This window comes from Desmodus rotundus, chromosome 12 (assembly GCF_022682495.2).
Source record: "Desmodus rotundus isolate HL8 chromosome 12, HLdesRot8A.1, whole genome shotgun sequence".
In the NCBI taxonomy this organism is placed as follows: domain Eukaryota; kingdom Metazoa; phylum Chordata; class Mammalia; order Chiroptera; family Phyllostomidae; genus Desmodus; species Desmodus rotundus.
In genome coordinates, this window is record NC_071398.1 from 57,543,441 (window position 1) to 57,564,941 (window position 21,501).

Here is a 21,501-nt window from a genome sequence, read left to right on the forward strand (position 1 = left end):
TACGACTTCCTTATGTGTCAGAAATATGCTGTCACGGGGAATACATAACAATAAAATATAAGTGAAACTCTAAAGAGTCCACAAGTTTAGTTATGGAGACAGACATCGAAATGAACAAATCCAGTACACTGTAAAATATACACAGATGAAGTAAGCTGTTCAAAACAGGTACCTCGATCTAGTCTGGTAGTCGGGAAGGCCTTCCTAAAGACCTGACTCCTGATCTAAATATTGGTATCAGCCGGATTACCCTAACCTTTGCCTCTGACCATTCCGTACACGCATAAATCTACGTATACGCACATACGTGCTACACAGCATACGTGTCTATATAGAGTATATATCTACATCTGCTAATTAATAGTAGCAGTTACTGTTTTAATTTTTTATTGTGAACTTTCCTTTGGCAATATGAGCTGGACTCTTTAAAATTGAATGTAACAGGTACATTTTAAGGTTACAATGTTTAACTTCTTTAGTCAGCTCTAGCATTTTTTTTTTTCAATAAAATCCATGGAACCAACTTAGTTTTCAAACAGCTGTGATGATAACTTGAGTATTACCATCTCACGACTTGGGGACACCGACTGCGCGATCTTCTAGAGCCTGAAGAAAATACACGTTTATTCTCAAGTATTTCGGTGCGTTGGCAGGGTGCTCCTGTGCTACCAACGACAATTTAATTTCCCTGCTTGTTCAATAACTGTTGGAATGTCGTTTCTCAGTATCGCCGCCACGGACAACATTCTGATCCATATTCTATTAGGCAGGTTTATTTGTAAGACTCATGGACAAGCATGATGATACTTGTGAACCTATTTCTAGTCACCGCTACTTTGGCAAGGAGGTGTTACAGCAGAATTGCTGTGGGTCTACCTTCCTGGGTCTCTAACGCGGGGCACCTAAGGATCGGAGAAATGGTGACTTGCACAGAACGTGTACAAAGCTTATTTAAGGTCTCATGTCCTAGTGGACTGAAGGAAAACGGATAGAAAGGCAATTCTGTTTCCAAATGCTAAGTGCATAGATCAGATAGTATAATTACAGCACAGGAATATGTTCTCGTTGTTTCCACCAAGGTGATATTCAGCTGAATCCTGCATCAAAGACGCTGCTGCCTCCTGGCTAAACGCGAGGCCTGATGGACACAGAACCCTCCCCTCGGTTTCAGTTCCTCCAATCCCCTCTGCACTGCGTCCCTGTAGGCAGGCGAAGGGGCCTTGTGTTCACTCAGCGTGCAGACTGACCTCACGTGTGGACAGGACCTTTAAGGTCCCGCGTCCTTCCTTCTCAATTAACTCATGCATTCACAGCGCGACTTGTCACACTAGCCCTAACTTCCTGGTGCTTGACAAATGCGCTTCCTTCCGAAAGGTCTGAAGTAATAGAAACACATACGTATCCCCCCCCCAAAGGCTTTAGGGCGTTCGTGCTGCAGGCGAACATTGACAACATTTCTCAAAAATCATGTCATACTTTGCAATTCCTTTTGAAGAAAAACATCCCAATGGCTGTTTTGGAATACATTTTTTTTTTTCCTATCGAGACCATGATTTGGTGCTGCTGACAAAACGTAAAATAAAATAAAATGATGAGAATGATGAGGAGGAGGAGTCAGAGGAGGAGGAGGAGGAAGGTAAACGGGGCACTTGGTCAATGAAGAGGAAATTGTATTTAGAGAAGATATTTCCTATAAACTACACCCATTTCTGTCAAACAGAAATGTCTGTAAATATTGACTCCAATTTATATCGCTGAGAGTCCCAACTAAAACCCATGTGCGCTCTCTGTGTATGAAGATGTGTAATGTGAGAATGCCCCTTAATTAGAGCCACCGTTAGAGGTCCACAGCGGCCTGGCCGCCCTGTCCCTTTGGATTACTGAAGGGGGACTGAGCCTAAGGAGGCCAGTGTGGCATTCAGCACGTATCGTGTGCACGGGCAGCTGGGGAACTGACTAGAGCACGTCCGGCGGAGCACCCCACACGGGCGTGTCAGGGATGCAAGAGGTAGGTCAATGGAAACTGAGTTATTCTGAGACAGTACAATAGTGAGAAAAAGACAGTGAAGCAAATCTCCTAGCGTCTTCTGTAGCCAGTAGTTTGGACAAGGTCTACGTATTTCTATTTTACTACAGTCTTTTGTTGAAATCCTGCCATGGCTTCCAAAACAGAGACGTTGGCCAGTGTAAACCAAACATTCTATGCTGATCGCTCCTGAGCTCATTCCGTGGATCCTGCACTGGGGTTTTTATGGTGTTTTTAGGCAGCACTGGACTTGTGACATTCCATCTGTCTGTAATGCATCAGGAGCTGAAGGTCAGGGTCCCCTCAGAGTCTCCAACAGCTTACAGCATCTGTGCAGAGGGGAGACCTAAGCGCAGGGACGTGGAAGCTACTTTTCCTTGGGACAGATTAAACCTGTCAGTTGAAGTGCCATGTATTTTAATAAGTATATTGACACATTTAAGAAATCACCCAGTTCTCGAGGACTTCTTATTTCAGCATCATTATAAAGGGCTGTTATATGAATTCACACACATAGTGAATAGGGAGTGGATGTTTCAAATAAAGAATCTGAAAGACTTACCCTTTTCCCAGGAGGACCTGGTGGGCCGGCCTCACCAGACGGGCCAGGAGGACCCTGCAGCACGGAAGAAACACAATGAGGCCACTGAGCATTGTTTCAGGGCCCATGAAGCATTTATCAGAGTCGGGGCTGAAACCTCCTTCTTCACTTCCCCACGTCTGTCTCTCCTGGAAAATCTCAGCCCTGTTTCAGTTACCTCACCTTCCCGCAGGTATCTGTTTAGAGCTGGTGAATTCACATTAACACTTCTTCCTAGCTGGAAGAAGGTGAATTAAAAAAAAACTATATTCTTTTAAAAAGTGCTAATTTATATCTGACAAGCAACCAATAGACATACTGATCATAGAATCATACCGTTAATAATTCCACTCCTAGCACACACATTTGTGAAACCATAAAACAATTACCTCGCAATTTCTTCCTGCGCCACACTAGCATTTTTACGTCAAGGAGGATGAGCATGCTGGGACATGACCCACAACCTACTCTGCACAGAATAAGCCTATATCTCTGATGGCAAATACCCCTGGGGATCACGCTAGACAAAAATTATGTCAGGGGAGCTGTCTTCGGCTCTTATTCAAGTTGGTGCTTTCCCTGAATGGCCACATGTGGCCAAGAGCCCAGGACTTTGTCGTTACCAAATTAAAAAAATATGCTGAGTTCAGTTAGGTTAGTAACTGAAGTAATCCACGTTCATATAAGGCTGCTAATCTGGCTGTCTTCCTTTCAGTCTTATTTGGGATGGTAGAATAATTTTTTATTAACACAAACAGACAGAGAGCTGAATTTGATACAGTCTGACAAAAGCATTAGTACAATGTGACTTTTTTTTTAGTTATGAAAGCTTATCTTATATTTCTGAAATCACATCAAGTTAGAAACACTCCACGTAAGTTTGACTTTTAACTGGCATTCAAATATAACTGATGATTGTCTCAGAAAAATGGTTGCACAGGTAGCTACGCTCCCGAAAGGTTGATGATTTCTGATTTTCTTAAATGTCTGAGATGATGTAAAGATGAAATCAGAGTAGCACGTGCTGCCTACCGGCTGACCAGGGTCTCCGTCTTCACCCTTGTCACCGCTAACGCCATCTTGACCCTGTAACGGGGACAGAAAACGAACCCGATATTTCTCGCTATTAATTCACTCTTATCAGAGAAAAGGATACAATATAGTATCATAGTCCTTGAGATAAGTTATTACCAGGTGGACAATTAAAGTAGTATCATCTTTCTGGTTTTCTTTTAAGGACTGTGGTAGCTCTCACTTTTTCCATACACCTTTGTGAAATTGCTACAACCTCAAATTTAAAGTACAGTATGTTCTGAATACAAGAAAGAAAGAAATGTACTTAGTGTCCATGTCTAGTGCATCCTCACACCACGAACAAATATGGTGGAGTTTGAGATGGGATTTGCATTATGGAAGAAAGTTAGGTAAACACCAAGGTTCTATGCCTTCAAAATAGCAGTGATGCTGCTACTAAGATATTTGTACGATGCAACAAAGTCTAGAAAACTAACCCAAATGAAGAGAATAATCACACAACATAGGTCTAATAGCCTCCATGGATTTTGTTGTAGTGATGGCAGTTCACGTTTTCTTTTTCTTCCTATTTTTTGAGCTTCACTTAAATGATGAAAATTGTCTTTAGTTATTAACAATAGAGACACGGGCAACATTCCCACCCAAATAATCCTTTTATTTTTCCTTGTTACTTACCGAAGGGCCAGGTTCCCCCGGAGGTCCGGGGTCTCCAGGAAAACCAACAGGACCCTAGAATGAGGTTTTTTAAAGAAAGGGAATAAATGAAAAATGATTTTTATAAAGTCATGATATTCTGAGTTTCAGAGGTAAAAGTTATGGTGAAACCATATGAGACTATTTCCCTCCTTCTGTTGGGAATTTAAAAATGAAGTCAGAGAGGCTTCCGGTCAAGATGGAGGCATAGATAAATATGCTTTGCCTCCTCGCACAACCAAAAAAGAACAACAAATTTAAAAACAAAAACAACCAGAACTGCCAGAAAATTGAACTATATGGAAGTCCGACAACCAAGGAGTTCAAGAAGAAGCATTCATCCAGACAGGTAGCAGGGGCGGAGATGGGCAGCCAGGGCAGGGTGGAGAGGACTCGCAGCAAGGCAGTGGCTGGTGGACCAGCGGTCCCACATTCGCATATAGATAAACCAGGAGGAACAACTGGGGTGAGAGATAGACCCCACAACCCAGGGTTCTGGCTTGGGGAAATAAAGCCTCAAACCTCTAACTGAAAAAATCTGTGGGGGTTGCGGTAGCAGGAGAGACTCCCAACCTCACAGCAGAGTTCATGGAGAGACTTACAGGGTCCTAGAACATAGAGAAACACACAGACCTGGGAATCAGCACCAGAAGGGCCCAATTTGCTTGTGGGGAGTGGGGGAAGTGGCTGAAAGCCGGCAGAGCTAATCGAGAAGCATTGTTCCCTCTCAGACCCCTTCCCCACATATAGCACCACAACACAGCGACGTGGGTTGCCCTCCACTGGCAAATACCTAAGGCTCTGCCCCTTACTACAAAATAGGCATGCCAAGACAAAAAAAAAAAAAAAATGGCCCAAATGAAAGAACAGATCAAAGCTCTAGAAAAAATACAAGTAAGTGATGAAGAGAGAGCCAACCTAACAGATGCACAGTTCAAAACACTGGTAATCAGGGTGCTCACAGAAATGGTTGAGTGTGGTTGTGAAATAGAAGAAAAAGTGAAGACTATGAAAAGTGAAATAAAGGAAAATTACAGGGAACCAGCAATGATGAGAGGGAAACAGGGACCCAAATCAATGGATTGGAGCAGAGGAGGAAATAAATATTCAAACAGAACAGAATGAAGAAACAAGAATTTGAAAAAATGAGGAAAGGCTTAGGAACCTCTGAGACAACTTTAAACATTCCAACATCTGAATCATAGGGGTACCACAAGGAGAAAAGGAAGAACAAGAAATTGAACACTTATTTGAAAACATAATGAAGGAGAACTTCCCCAATCTGGCAGAGGAAAAAGACTTCGAGGAAGTCCAGGGAGCTCACAGAGCCTCAAAGAAGCTGACCCAAGGAAGCACTCACCAAGGCACATCATAATTACATTTCCCAAGATTAAAGATAAAGAGAGAATCTTAAACGCAGCAAGAGGAAAGGAGACAGTTACCTATAAAGGAATTCCCATAAGAATATGAGCTGATTTTTCAAAAGAAACCTTGCAGGCAAGAAGGGGCTGGGAAGAAGTATTTGAAGTCATGAAAGGCAAGGACCTACATCCAAGATTACTCTACCCTGAAAAGCTATCATTTAGAAGGGAAGGGCAGATAAAGTGCTTCCCAGATAAGGTCAGGTTAAAGGAGTTCATCATCACCAAGCTCTTATCATATGAAATGTTAAAGGGACTTATCTAAGAAAAAGAAGATAAAAAGTTTGAACAGTAGATGAACAACTATCAACAACTGAACCTAAAACAAAAACGAACTAAGCAAACAACTAGATCACGAACAATCACAGAAATAGAGATCACATGGAGGGTTATCAGTGGGGAAGGGAAGAGGGGAGAATGGGGGAAAAGTTACAGGGAATAAGTAGCATAAATAGTAGGTACAAAATAGACAGGGGGTAGTTTAAGAATAGTATGGGAAATGGAGAAACCAAGGAACTTATATGTATGACCCATGGACATGAACTAAGGTTGGGGAATGATGGTAAGAGGGGGTAGAGGGTAGAGGGGAATAAAGGAGAGAAAAAAATGGGACAACTGTTATAGCATAATCAATAAAACATATTTTAAAAAATTTTAAAAATGTTTTAGAAATAAAAAAATAAGTTAATATATTTATAGGAAAAAAAATGAAGTCAATGGAGAATGTTTCTGACTACAGGAAACGGTGAAAAGTCCATTTCCCCAGCTGCAGGCCAGAGTCTCATGCTTTCTCATTTTCCTACAAAGACTCCAAAATGGCTTTGACTTGGATGCCACTTCTAAGGGACCAAGCTCACTCACCGGGTTGCCCTTAGGGCCATCGTCGCCCGGTGGTCCCTTGCCACTGGGAGGTCCAGCAGCACCGGGAGGCCCAGCTTCACCCTTCTCTCCTCTTTCTCCTTTGGGTCCCTACACGGCCGGAGAACAAGAATGGTAAACGTACACACCATAAATCAGAGTTTCTTTTTCTTTTTTTTCCTTTTTCCAATTTTCAGGTATTTTTAGTCGTCAGCCACACATTGCTCACATGACAGGCATGGAATTTTGGTTCTTCAAGGAAATTGAAGATCATCCAGCCTCATCACTGATAGATGGAAAGAACGTGGACTTTGAGTTGCACAGACCTGCATTTAAACCCTAGCTTTCACTTCCTTGCTGGGTTTCCTGGACAAGGTGTTCAGTTTCCTATGCTTCCTAGAGGAAACTGGATCACCTTTATTTATCAGATGAGAAAGAATACAAAGAGAGAAATGTACTTATGGCAACCCAAGAAGTGATCGTTACACAGGTTGTAGCTTTTATAGGAAGTGAAGCTAAAAAGGATCATCTAGTCCAGTCTCTCAAGAAACTGTATGGTTTCTCCAAGGTGCTAGCTCTCCTCTTGCTTGAGAATAGCTGATACAGACTTTGTGTATTTATGTAAATCAGAGTTTCTTAACCTTGGCCTATCGGGTTAGACCATGCTTTTTGGCAGGGGGCTGTCCTATGAATGGGAAGCTGTACACCAGCACCCCTGGTCTCTACTAATTAGATGCCAGAAGCCACCTTGCCTTCAGGTGCAACAGCCAAAAATGTCTCCAGACATTTTCAAATGTTTCCTCCCTGGGGTCAAGTTCACTCCCAGCTTCAAACAATCTAAATGAGAGCAATACAATCTTAATATATAAAAAATTTTGATGTAGCAGCGTTGTTTTGTTTATTTATTTTGTGGACAATCCACCAGTGTCAGTTTAAATGCTCTAATTTATGCTGATGCAGATTTTGCAATTTCTGCATTAATGAAAATAGGCAGAGGACATGAAAATTCTTGAACAAAAACATGCTCTGCATTTGTGATTATTCTTAATGAAGGAAAGGCAAATAGTGAATTATATGTCAAACACTCTAAAGGGAATTCCTGGACACCCACATAGACAATGAGACCGTGCTTACCCCTGGGCCGGCTTCCCCGGGAGGCCCTGGGTTTCCTGCTTCTCCAGGTTCACCCTACAAGGAAGAGATCACATCAGCATCAGTCAGAACACAGAAATGAAGGTTTACGTTTGTCAGACTGCCTTCATTGATCACCATGACCTTTTAGAGTAGCCCTTAAAGCACTGTCTTCTTCAAAAGGCCGTGAAAAACTTTAGGAAGACGATGGAGCTTTTCCTATTATTGACATTTATTTCTCAGGTGAGGAGGCAGAACGGGGTAGGCCGATGCTATAGCTCCAATCAGTTAGCTACCAGCCAGGGCATTCACCTGGGTTACCGCGGGACCACACACGGCAGACAGCGGCTGGTCCCTGAACCTCTCAGTGTGTGTTTGCGCTGCATTAGCATCCACGCTGCTAGAGTTAGGGGTATGGATTAAACAAATTTGGTTATTTTTATTCCAACATGCGAATGCAATTTATTTGCACTTTAACAATTAAGCAAATAATTTGGTAGCATTGTGATACTCCTGTAAGATATATTTAGTAGAAGTCTAAAGAACATAGAAAGGGAATGTATTTATAAGACACTTAAAGGTCCATAGATACGAATTAAAACTGCGCCTTTTGAGGATGTGTACATTTTACATTTGGATGGCTATTTTCTATCTTAGCAGACTTATAAATAAACCTCTTAGACCAGTGGGTTTTAGTGATGAAAGTCTGCAACGAATTCTTTGCATTTAGAAAAGCAGGCAAATATTCTATCCGAGTAGTCAGTCACCCAATGAAGTAATACATTAGTGCGTTCATGGACCACATTTCCACACCAAATCAGTGGTACTAGAAGTTCTGGACTGTAAATTTTTCTACATTTCTTAAAAATGTGAGGCCTGACCGTTCTTTAACTTTTAACTCTACTCTCCCAAATATTTCCATTGCACACTCCTTGGCTTGAAACGTATTATATTAAATATAAACATGATTCCAGGGGAGAGGCCAACTTATGTACATAATTCCTTACTCTATGAAAATGTGCACATGTTTTAACTTTGTGAGTTATCTCTGCAAGGGTGGAAAATATCAAGCACTTTCTAGGAATTTATTAGTACTGTTATTGCATAAAAATTACTTTCTTCTCTAGATGAGTAGCAAATTTTTCCATTTTTTGGATAAATCTTACATGTAATATTTATTTTAGTAATATTGCATTTACATTATTTATGATATGAATATGGTATATGTGATATTTTTATATCACTTTTCATACCTTTAAAATAAATCTTAGTTTTCCATTCAAAGCATCTGTAAAATGTGCACATCAGATGCTGTATATATGGAGTGTGTACAGTGTACTGCATGATCTCATTCGGTATGAAATTTAAAATAGCCAAACTCATACAAGCGGAGCAGAGCGGTGGTCCCCAGCGGGGGCTGGGGGGTGGAGGACAGAGGGAGATGATATAGGTCAAAGGGTACAATCATTCAGATACCCAACATGAGTAAATTCTAAGATCTAATGTACACTCTATATAATGACTCTACTTAACTACTGTATTGCAGGCTTGAAATTTGCTGAGAGTGCAGATTCTAAGCATTCTTACCACACACACACAGAGATAGCCATGTGAGGTGCTGAATAAGTTAATCAGCCTGAGTATGGGGATTATTTCTCAAAGCATACATGGATCAGAACACCAAGTTGTACACCTTAAATATATATAGTCTTTATTTGTCAATTATAGCTCGGGAAATCTACCGACCGGGCACAAAACATTTTCTCTGGCACCACATGGTGAAATCCCAGAAGTTGGAACAAGCGGGGAAATAACTATTTTTCTATTTACCCTCCATGTACTTTGTTGTTCTGTTTTAATCTTTGACCACTCTGAAGTTAAACTAAAGTAGATTCTGAAGGATTATTTCCATATTTTCAAAGGAGGGAAATGATAGGCAGTGAAGAGATGGGCTTCAATAATCGCCAAAATTCAAAGACAAGGTTTTAGGACAAAATCTCTCTATTTTGAGAGCGACACATCGGTATTCACTTGTCTAAAATCCATCTGAAAATTACCTTTTGTATATTAGGAGCCAAGTGTACACAATATAAATGGCAATTATTTAAGAAGAAATTAATGTTATATAAATAATAATTGATACACAATTATTACATATGGTTACATTATAAAATTTAAAGTATTACCACTGATCACGTAACTGCTTTACGCCCCTCTGTGACACCCTCGTTCAGGCTAAGGGTCCCTCCAGAAGGGACAGCGGATTATTCTGTACTCCAAAAGTCATAAAATATGCATGAAATCTCAAGGCACTGTTATGATCTATATCTCCGTTTCGAGGAAATCGTTGAAGTGCAGAACCCATCTGCAGCAAATCTATATTCTATGGAAAACAGGTTAAACATATTTAAGCAAAATGCAGCATGACTAAAGGATGTGCTTTTCTTTCCTTTTTTTTCTCATTGAATTAGTGACTGGAAATAAATTTTAACATGGACATTGGGAAGTGTTCGGTCAGAATCAAAGCTGATATCAGCAACCTATAATCTACAGCAAATTGTATTACCCAGATGCTGAAGAAAAAAACTGAAGTCTCATTTCTATCTTCCTGTCACATAGGAAAAAAAAAAAAACGTTTGGAATAGAGAAAAATGAAAGCTTTAGTTGATGGTAACACATCTAGAGTCAGCTAACATTTTAATTGTAAGAAGTGTTATCAACACCGTGTGAGTGTTTCTCTCGAGACTCTGAGTTGGCAAGGTTACCAGTAGGCTTTGAGCAAATGGAAGCAGCATGGGATGGGAGTCTCCAAAACTCCAAGCATCTGGCTTCCATGTTTATCTGAGAGTTACACAGAAGAAAAACCGTAAGAGATGCAACTGAACTGCTTACGACTGTTCCCACTGCACCCAAAAGCTTTAGGCAACAAGCAGAGCAGCGGAAAGGGCTATGCCACGGTTTTAGAATTTGCTGTGCGGGCAAAACTAAATTGGAGACTAGAGTTCACAACTCTCCAGTCAGCACCAGAGCCAAAGGGGGACGACCGAAGGGCCAAAGGAGGAGAGCCCCGCCCTGGTCCTCGGACACATCAGGGACCGCGTTGTCTGTGGCCGTTGTTCCTTTGACCCGTGAACGCCTGAAACCTGGTTTTTCAGTTCCACCCCCAGCTCAGCTGCACCTTTTCAACATGAAACTTCAAATTAAAAAATATAAACAAAGAGACAGTCAATCAAAAAACCAGACTGTTTATGCAGTAAGAGTCAGATGATAACTTTAAAATGTTTCAAATGTAGTAATTAAGAAGCTATTTGAATAATCATACAGGGTTAATTGCATTCAAAATATTAGTATGTGGGTGTTGAGCAGAAAAAACATCTAACTACTATATTCTAATCTTATTGCATTGCTTCTCTGAGGGATAAATTTTTAATTAAAGTAAGTGAATTCAAATACAAGATATGATACGGCAAACATTTTTGAAGCCAATCAACAGAACTTTTATAATTAGGATGTCTGTACTTTTGATATCATTCAATAAATAACTAGAAAACTCAAGAAATTTCTATTGTTTCCACTATATAATTTTTCATGGTATAAAATTTTATTTTTGACCCTCGAAATGGGCAAATATCCTACTTTTAAATAAAGTAAAACTGTTGTCAATTTTTTTGAAAACTCTATTAAGAAATGAGCATGAATATGTAAATAATGAATCGGAGAATCATTTTGACACTTTCACAAAAAGGAAGCAGAGATACTTTAAATGTAATCACGCTCGTGAGAACAGGAAGCTGCTTGGAGCCCAGATGTTATGGCACACGCCAACGACTTTGAAAAGTGCCAGAGACAGGTCATAGCATTGGCGATGAAAATAGAACTCCAAATGTGACAAAGCGAATGAGTAATTCCTCTGTAGTTGGAAGGATTCTTTTTTCCCTTTTAAGTCACTTCCATCAACTGATCTCTCCCATTTTCATGAGTATTATTAGGGACGCTTAGTCTAGTCAGACATACATGGGGTGCAGTAGACAGGTCTTGACAGATCCTGGCTTAGTCACTTTCTAAAGACAAAACTCGACTTTGAGTACGGAAATTTCCCAAGCTTCAGCTTCCTTAGCTTCAACATGTGGATAACAATTGTACCATCGGCACAGGTGCTTGTGTTGATTAGAGGAAATAATCCGTGAACATCGCTCTGCCCAGCATCTGGTCATCAAAACCATGATTTCTCAAGATCATTTTACCTTTAAATAGTCAGCTCCCAGACGGGATGGGCTGTGATTCACGTGGCCCCGTGTGACATACTTAGAAGGACAGTACTACTGGAAGCCCTTAGAATATTAGCCAGTGTGATCAGAGTCCACTACCCTTGCTGCTTCAAACTGTAGATCATTCTGTTCCTTACCTTATCTCCCACTCCACCAACTGAGCCAATGGATCCTGGAGGCCCTTGCGGTCCCTACAGTATGGGAAAAGGAATACAGCTATTCTTACCCATGGAATGATGTGAGAAATTCATAAATATATGTCTAGTTGTTCTTAAAGAGAGAGAAATATATGCAAGCATTTCCCAAGTCACTGGAAGGATGGGACAAAATCATGCCCTTTACTGAGTTGTCAAATTTACTGGAGAGCAGTAATTAATATAATATAATATAATATAATATATCATAACATAATAATATTAGACTGATTTTCTAATGCACCAGAATTTTGAAGACAAGGCAGGAGACTTTCCAACTCCAGTTATGCCACTTGGTACTCGTAACATAAATTCAATCTTTCTACCATCAAACATGTCATATTTAGAGGATGATTTTGTAAATTTTTCTACTGGATCAAAATACGAATGTGGTTAGGAATTATGAAATCCAGGCAAAAAACAATATAAACCATCTCTCAAACTGAAAATTACTTAAGAGCAAAGAAACCCTAAAAGCTTTTTGAGCATGCCTGCTCCTGGTACATTCTGGTCTGCCAGAATTAAAAGCAGACATAACAGAAGAGCAATAAAGACCAGAATAAATGTCTCATTCTTTGTGAAAAGGTAAGGTCAGAGGAGAGATTACATCAACACCTATAAATCTGTTAATGGTAACAACAAGATAAATACGGCTTTACATTTTAAAATCCTAATGTCCTGGAACAGGGAGTCAATTATTAAGCTTGGGGGAGACTGTGTATACAATTGAGAGGAAATACTTTATCTGGTAAGAGGTGAACAACATCCTGCCAGGCACATGTTACTCTAACCTGTGCTACAGAGTGAAAATACAAAATGCAAAGCTTTTAAATAAAAGTCACCGGTGACAGATGTTGACATAAAGGATGTTGGGCATCCAGACCCCGGTAAGCACAATAGAAGCCAATTACAAACCATCTCCTCAGGCTATTGTAAGCCATGAAGGTTAAATCTGAAACAATTTGGTACCACTGAACAGGTATCCTATGCAGGGCGCTGCCTTTGTATGCGGAACTGAACAAATGTGGTTAGTATAGCAAAGCCGATATTTCCCACTCACCAAAAAACACATATGGAATGTGAACTTTGTAGCTACTGCATATTTGTGGTGCTTAGTTCCCTACAAAGCCTGTTTCTTTTCCTGTAAAATGACACGGAGTAAGTAGAGGGTCCTTGAGCTCTGCACCCTGAAACATCTGATACTAGTGTCATTATCTCCCTTGTATTTTAGACACCATCTGCCGTTAAATAGCACCAACCCCTGCATTGCTTCAGCAAAATGAACACATTTCACAGTCCTTACGTCAGCTCCGCTGGGGCCCTGGGGACCTCTTGGGCCTGGAGGACCAGGTGGACCCTGTGGGAGACAAACAGGAAGCTTTGTGAGGACCATGCTCCAGTGCCTTGCCACTCTTCTCACTTCGTGATCGAGATCACTAGACGCAGCTCCAGCCTGTAAAGTCTCGGCCGGGAAGCACGGCAGGGCCCTGAGATGTCCTCGACGGGCAGCCCACCACATTAGCAAAGGGTGTTTTACACGAAGAAGCTGCGGGGGAATTAAAACTGCGGGAAAAACTTTTGATGAAGAATTTAAAAAGTCTATTGCTCCTGTCTGGTCTAATGAATTCGTAATGCAGCTAGAAATATTTTATGCTAGGATATGCGAGAATGCTAGTGTCTAAAAGGCACATAAAGTTGAAACAGGAACTGGAGCTTGAGTGGATTTAGAATTCTCAATTCCATAGAGGATTTTTAAATTTGTATACATTTTTTTGTCGGCTCTCATGTTCCACATGTTAGGATTGAGATCAGATTAACTATCTGATCCTAACCATTGCTTTAGGAAGTCGTCTTTCGGTCTCTCTTCTCTTGGGGCATTGCAATTACCTTGGACACTTTTTATAAAATCCTGACAGCCAGCACCTGGTGCCTCACACTTGCGATTGGTCTGCAGTGAACACTGGGGCATTCGTGTTTTTTTCAAGGTCACAATTTATTTTAATGCCATGGTTGGAAAGCATGTCGACTGCTCGCTGTTACTACCATAGGTCAGGGAGGCTGTATTTGTACTTGGGGACCCACGGCAGCTGCACCTCGGAAGACGCCTGCCTCGTGTCTGGTGCTGCCTGGAGTGTTAATCGGTTATTTGAATCAGCAAGGTGTATGTGCCCTGCTTTTAAGTTTACCGTGATGATAAAAATCATTTCTTACTTGAAGAAAATAAAATCGAACATTCAAGTGTAAACTTACCAAACACGGATTTTGAGGAAGTAAAAACTGGGCTAATGTTTATTGAAAGAAAGGAGCAATTAGGATGTACTCATTATATTTCATTATTAATTTCAATTACCTTACCTAATTGTTTCCTTACCCAATATCATGCTTAATAAACAAGAATATGTATTTCACATTTTCAGGTGGACTATTAGAGCAGAAAGCCAGAATCAATCAATGGAAATCATGCCACAGTGTTCTAATTAAGATTGAATTCTGTATTCGATTAATTTACAATTACAATTAATTTTTAATACCGTATTAACATTTGCTAATTACTCCAGTCCTGGGTGACTACTGTGTGTTCTTTACGTGTTCCACATGAAAGTCCAGGGCTGAATACTCATAAATAACTGAAGTGTGGCAGTTTACATATACCTCAGTGACACACAGACACAGAAGTGGAAAGTGTATAACAACGTATCAGCCAGTGAACGCGAATGCGTGCTCAACATCACTCAAAAGTAGAAAGAGGAACAAACAGAGGTTCCAGGTGAAGGGAGACCCAGGGGCCGCAGGTGCAGGTCGGGGGGAGGAAAGGGCAGGCTGCAATTTGAAAAGTCATAGCCTCTCGGACTACTTTGTTCACATTAATCAAGCTGCAGAAAGGCCGTAATTACATGAAAATTCATGCTATTTACCTATCTACCAAATACTTAAAAATGAAAACTTACCATGGGGCCGACATCTCCATTTTCTCCTTTTTCACCAGGTGGGCCTGGCAGACCCTGAAAAAAAACAATAAAAGTCACTCATTTATTTAAAAAGGAACACTTGGCAATTTCTAACCTAAAACCCAAAATTAAATATAAAGTAAGAATTTTTAAAAAATTAACATAAAAATAAAGATTCAGAAACTATCATGTCAAAATACTTCTAATGCAGGTATTGGCTACAGATGATAAAATCTTACCTCTACGTTTACACATAAATTCATGCTTTTTGTGATACGATGCTGTTTGATTTTAGTTACAAGAACTCAAAGAGCAGATTGCACTCACATTTCAGCTGGTTATGTCTTCAGGGGAAAATTACTTTACTTTCTCTTGATCTTTCTCACTAGTACCCCTATGCAGAATTGTTTATGTTTCTTATTTCATATCACAACGTGTTGTACACACTTGAATTGCACACGATTCAAGTGCACTTCAAGGTTACTTGAGTCGTGATTCAAGGTTAGAAATATAAACAATTGAATTGCACACTTTAAAACACGATTTTGCCACTGGCTTGCATACTTATCGTCATAAACCACTTTGGGGCTGTGGCACGTAGGCGTCGATCTTTCTTTTTTTACTCTCTAGCAACCAGAAGGACAGTCAAGAACCAGGATTTCAATACAATGTTGACTTAACAAATGAATGATCAAGTGCTAAGAAAATAAATCAACAGAAAAAGGGACATGCCGTAAAATGTTACCTGTAACACTATGGTAGTTAAAATTCTCCATTATTCCAAATGTTTAGTCACAGAAAACATAGTGAAATCAATTGGGTTATATAAACAAATGGAATATTATAAGATTATTAATATGGTACCAATTCTCTAAATGTGAATAAGTATATAAGTAATAAAATACAAAAACAAATGAATATGCATAGTATAAATTTAACTGTAAATATCTGTTTAAAATTGGCAGGATGGTTATTGGACAGAAATAGTAAAGAGGTAATAGTTTCTATATAGTAGGATTATGGAGTGTTTTAATTTTTAATGTGTTCAGTGTTATCATTATTTGTATGTATCTCTACATATTTTTAAAGCTTGTACAATAGCGTCTAAGGTATAATCTGTTTAAGAAATAAAAAATACATGATACAGAAGCTCTAAATTCATGCTGTTATTTTAGAAAATTATGATTTGCAATAATAAAAACATTTTTCTTATTATTCCCTAAACACGCACACTAGCTGAGACATGAGCTTCAAAAAGGGGTACTTACCTTTAAGGCATAGGTGATGATTTTTGACATTTTTATTCTATTTTACTTATCTTATGACATGTCGTTTTTTTAATGCTGGTTAACCCAGTAAATGGTTTTGATGACCCCCTAATTCCACACGACTCTCAGCTTGGGGAGAGGAGACTTTACCAAGGATACTTATAAACTTAAAAAAAGATTGGTGTATATTCATTTTATGAGAACATCTTAATTACTGGTTTATAATGGGCAACATATACCAGGATTTCATTTCATATTTTATTAAGTGTCAGATGTCTAGGAAAACAGCCTATTACATATACTTCCTAGATAGTTACCATCATGTGATGGAAGCTTCTAGAATTATTAGAGAAGTTCTTGGGAGGAAATAGCCAGGCAGTGTTTCAGGTTCGAGTCTGCCTGAAAATTACCTGGGAGAGATGGTTGAATTTTAGATTCCAAGACCCATAACTTAAGAGATTCTAATTCATGGATGGGGCATACAGACTTAAACTCTTAAGTATGCAACTGGAAATTGACACAAGTAAAATATGTCATTTTTAAGTCCATTTTCTTTAGAAGTGTGCGTTGCAACTAGACATAATTCAGTTCTTATAAACACTCTATGAAAGAACACTGTCCCTACATTTAGTCTAGGTTTCCACTTCTTTTTACTAGAGAGTGTGGCTGATTTGGGGTCCCCAAATCGAATGGTATATAAATATTAGGTTATTGTTTTCTCTTCTTTTTATAACAAGCCAAGCTCTGTATTGCTGTCATTTCTTTATGTACATGGTTATTCCTAATATTAATTCAATAGGAACCTCCCAATAGAAAAAATGTAATATTTATTTCTTTTTTTGATAAAGCTTGATTATAGTTTGAATTGATTAAAACAGAATGTTCTTATTATTACAATTAATAGAGACATAATGAGTCCTATTCTCCTGCTGCCTTGGAGCTAAACATCCTACATGACCCTCCAGTGTTAATCATCTTATGTGTCCTAAGTTTCTCCTAGGGAGTAATTTATATCTGAAGAGATTCTGTTTAAAGGCCTGTCAACTTAATATCATTTGCCACTTAAGAGATGAAATCAAATAATGAACTCAGGCCAAGAACGCTCATTCTCTATGTCTCCTTTAAATGCAGACGAAGAGTCAACTTCAAGTTGAAAAATCAAGTCGTTTGACCACAGTAGTATATCATCATTATTTGTCTATTATAATTGCTACTATCTATTCTGCCATGAAGACTCAATTAAAGAAAGTAGATCAATTGTGAACATGTTAATTACATTAGCATCTTCTCAGATTCCTGACTTAAAGGAATAGCTGTAGGAAAATATAATCAATTTTTAGTGAATTGATTTCTTGAGTCACCCTCATCAAAGAGCACATTTATTATGTTGTGGAAATGAAGATAATTTTTAATTAATATTTCAGTAATATGAGCTACAAGGCATCTTCTTTAATCATGAGAACTGAATTCCTAAATTATACCCTTAAAGAATTCAGAAAAATCCATTAAACGAAAAAGTGAAAAGTGGAAAACGAATGACCACTTACCCTTTGGCAATCTAATTTTTAATGCCTTGTTGTGGTTTCCAAATACGTGTGTGTCACACAAATCTGATATGAAAACGAAGCCTCTGCATTTCCAAGTTTAAAAGGATTTATTTTGGCATTAAAATAAAAGCAGAAAATGATAATATGTTCACTGGTAGACACTCACTGAGTGGTATAACAATAACAGTTATGACAATATAATGAATTATATTGTTTACAGTGATTTGTATAATTATATACATAAGCTATTTAATTTTAAAAACCAATATCCTGGGATTTTTACTTGTGAAAATGGAGCTTAAAAATTAACTTTATACCAATACAACTCCTATTACTTTTCTACAGCCTCCCAAATTTTTGAATACAGGAACTAGATGATTTAATTTAAACATTTCTAAAATTTCTACGGTGGCATAACTAACATCCATACGGCACCTAAATATTACTTAAAACATTTCGTGATTTTTTAGAGGATCACTGGGAAGACGTAGAATAAGCAAGTGGAATAGGAAAGCTAGCTGTTCACAAGGTCTGCAGGAAGCAGGGCGCGCCCTGTGGGAGGAAGGAAGAAGAACCCAGAGTGGGTGTGTATTATCCAACACTTTGTCCAAGAGTCCAGCTGAAGCACCTATCTGAATGAAAATTCCTTAGCCTGCAATGCTTTACAGTAATATATTTCTTCTCCTGAATGTGCTTTACAAAATACAAATCATAATTGTAAGCGTTATTTTAAATGATCAATGTACTGTTCACTTATTTTATCCAGTTCTTTACATTTGCTATGGATATTTTCCATTGGTGGTTGTGATGGGCAGTTTGCTACTGAAAAATGCTTTTAATTTTTGCTATCCATCCAAAATACTAATTTCTCTGCTATGAGATCTGCAGGGGAAAATAAACAACCTTCTAACATCTCCCTTTTGACTTCAGACTTAAATAAAATGCATTGTTTAAACACAATGAGAATAAAGAAAGGAGATGTCATTTCTACGGGGGGCTAAATTAACACCAGGAACAGAAAGCGGGGGTGACACAGCTTCAGAAACAGTAGTAGTAATTGATAACAAAGTTGAAGTTCAGATACACATTTAAGAAAGTCATGGTTAAACATGTACCAACATTCTGCTTTGTTTTACATCCACCAGAAAACCTGGCATGCAAAGTAAGGGTGTCAGCAGAGGATGCAAGGCACAGAGCATCTTACCTGCAGACCGATGGGACCAGGAGGTCCTGGGAACCCTCTTGCCCCCTCATCACCTTTTTGTCCAAACATTCCCTGTTGACCTCGGGGACCTGGCTCACCATCACCTCCCTGGCAGAGAGAAATGAAAATGACTGTAAGCTGGAGAGATTTTGATTCTGGTACAAGTCATCCTAAAAGTATAGCTGCTTCTAATGTAATCAGAGCTGGTCTATATATGAGTAACTGAGTAAAAAGTAGATTAAATGTCCATTATCTGCTGCAAATATACCATTGTTTGTTTTGTTCATATTCTTTGTGTCTGGAATATGGCTGATTTTTATGTTCTTATGGTTACCAAGTGAAGCAAATGTTTTGTAGTAAGGGAAAAATAATGTTCAGAATTTAATACAAATGAAGTACTTCTCAATGGGTTAAGATCTGTTTTAAGATGAAATCACACCCTGGCCGGGTGGGTCAATTGGTTGGAGTGTCAGCTTATAAACCAAAAGGTCACGGGTTTGAATCCTGATTAGGACACATTCCTAGGTTGCTGGTTCTGTACCCGAAGGCAACCGTTGATGTTTCTGTCTCACATTGGTGATTCTCTCCCTCATCGATGTTTCTCTCTGCCCCCTTGCCCTGTCTCCAAAATCAATACACATGTCCTCCAGTGAGGATAGAAAGAAAAAAAAAAAGATGACGTCTCAACGTTCTTCGTTTATCAAAATCAGCTTGGTTAGGTACATTAGATAACCTTTATTCCAGTCAATGCTAATCACACGAACAAACTCACCCCTCTGTGAAATAGACTGGTTATGTGACAGTTCATGAATTTAACCAGGGGCTGGGAGGACTCCCATCTGATGAAGAAAGAGGAACACTTACCGCAATGCCAGGGGCGCCGACGGGACCCTGCAGACCCGGGGGACCAGGAGGACCCTGCGGTGAGATAAAAATCAGTGATTTTGAAACCGAAGCCAGGAGAGCCTCGCTGTACAGCGCAGAACATTTGGCTGATCAAAATCTATGAATCGTCTGGACTCTTCTTTGTAATATGCAGTCAACCATCCTTGATTTCAGTCCTGGAGACTCAGACGTGCCTGTTCGCGATCAACTTTAAATCGGCAGTTATTGAAAATGCTCTTATCTGCAATGTTCAAAAACGGATTTCTGTGCCGATGTAAATAGTGTTCACATTTGGAAAATTTCAAAGTATCCGATATCTCCTAATGAGAAATGTGTGAGTCAGAGTGAGCACAGGAAAAATTCGTCAGTGTGCTATCATCCTAATGAGTACCAGGATTCGAAGGGCTCTGTACGTGTGCGATGCAGTGATACATGACATTTAGGATTTTCTTCGTAGGGAGACCTGTGCACCCTGAGTGTTCTGTATTAAGTACACCAGAACTTCTTGTTGTGAGCAATAGGTTTATTAGTCTTACATGCATACGTGTTTCTTGCTAGCTGCCCGTTATGTGTAAAGAACTGAGAAGGCTTTCTAGGGAGAAAAGGAGTCACTGAATTATATTGTTCCTTCTCGTAACCACTACATGCTGGGAAAAGTACTGAAAGTGTGGTGCGGGGACCATTGGGTGCATGAAACTCTCTCAGCTTTGCACTAGGTCAAAACTCTTTTCATAACAGCTAAGACTTTATCTGTCTTTAAACCATACGGACATTTGAACTGGTGGCAGGTAAAACTGCTGATGTCTTAGTCCCATTCTGAGGCTTTCAGGGTTGGAAGTCTTGCATATCTTTGAACTTGAAAAAGAAGTTTTACTAGAATTGACTGAATACAAAGTAATATTGAATGTAAACTGTCATAGGAAAATACAATTTAAATTAAAAAAAAACCCAAAATAGAATGGAGTGAATCCCTAAGGGAATAGTATTGATACTATAATTTTCTGATATGTAAGTAGTACTGAAAACTGCCCATGGTTATTAGCAAAAGGGGTTACATAAATAATGCGCCCTTAATAAAAAAGTAGGAAACTCACATTTTCTCCTTTGTCACCCTTGCTGCCTTTTTGTCCAGGTTCACCAATTTCACCCTGTATTTGAAAGTTTGAGGTACAGTTTATCTCCCATTTACTTCAGAAGCACATATATTTAAACATAAATAAGCAATTTAGTCATTTGCTATTTTTTCTCACTACCATTGTTCTCATACATGCTCCCTTTTCTTGTTTACGCCCCGCATATCATGGGGTAGCTATGAATTCTCAACCTCTAAACAGAACTTTTGAGCACACGGAAGATGTATGAAATTTTGGGAAAGATATTTTTGGATTTGGCGTCTAATCTTAGAAAGATTAAATCTAGGATTATGGAGAAGAAATGCACTTT

At 39.1% G+C, this 21,501-nt stretch overlaps 1 protein-coding gene across 3 annotated transcripts in view; it reads right to left on the minus strand.

The window, feature by feature from the left end:
- COL11A1 (collagen type XI alpha 1 chain) overlaps positions 1-21,501 on the minus strand; it is a 160,618-nt gene that overhangs the window by 21,551 nt on the left and 117,566 nt on the right. For all 3 annotated transcript variants that reach the window (XM_024570077.3, XM_024570075.3, XM_024570076.3), the window contains 11 exons: positions 21,153-21,206; positions 20,038-20,091; positions 19,174-19,281; positions 15,155-15,208; positions 13,510-13,563; positions 12,150-12,203; positions 7,748-7,801; positions 6,617-6,724; positions 4,317-4,370; positions 3,639-3,692; positions 2,589-2,642 (listed from right to left, as the gene is read on the minus strand). In XM_024570077.3, the coding sequence (XP_024425845.2) occupies positions 2,589-2,642; positions 3,639-3,692; positions 4,317-4,370; positions 6,617-6,724; positions 7,748-7,801; positions 12,150-12,203; positions 13,510-13,563; positions 15,155-15,208; positions 19,174-19,281; positions 20,038-20,091; positions 21,153-21,206 (702 nt within the window). The remainder of the gene's footprint in view (positions 1-2,588; positions 2,643-3,638; positions 3,693-4,316; positions 4,371-6,616; positions 6,725-7,747; positions 7,802-12,149; positions 12,204-13,509; positions 13,564-15,154; positions 15,209-19,173; positions 19,282-20,037; positions 20,092-21,152; positions 21,207-21,501) is intronic.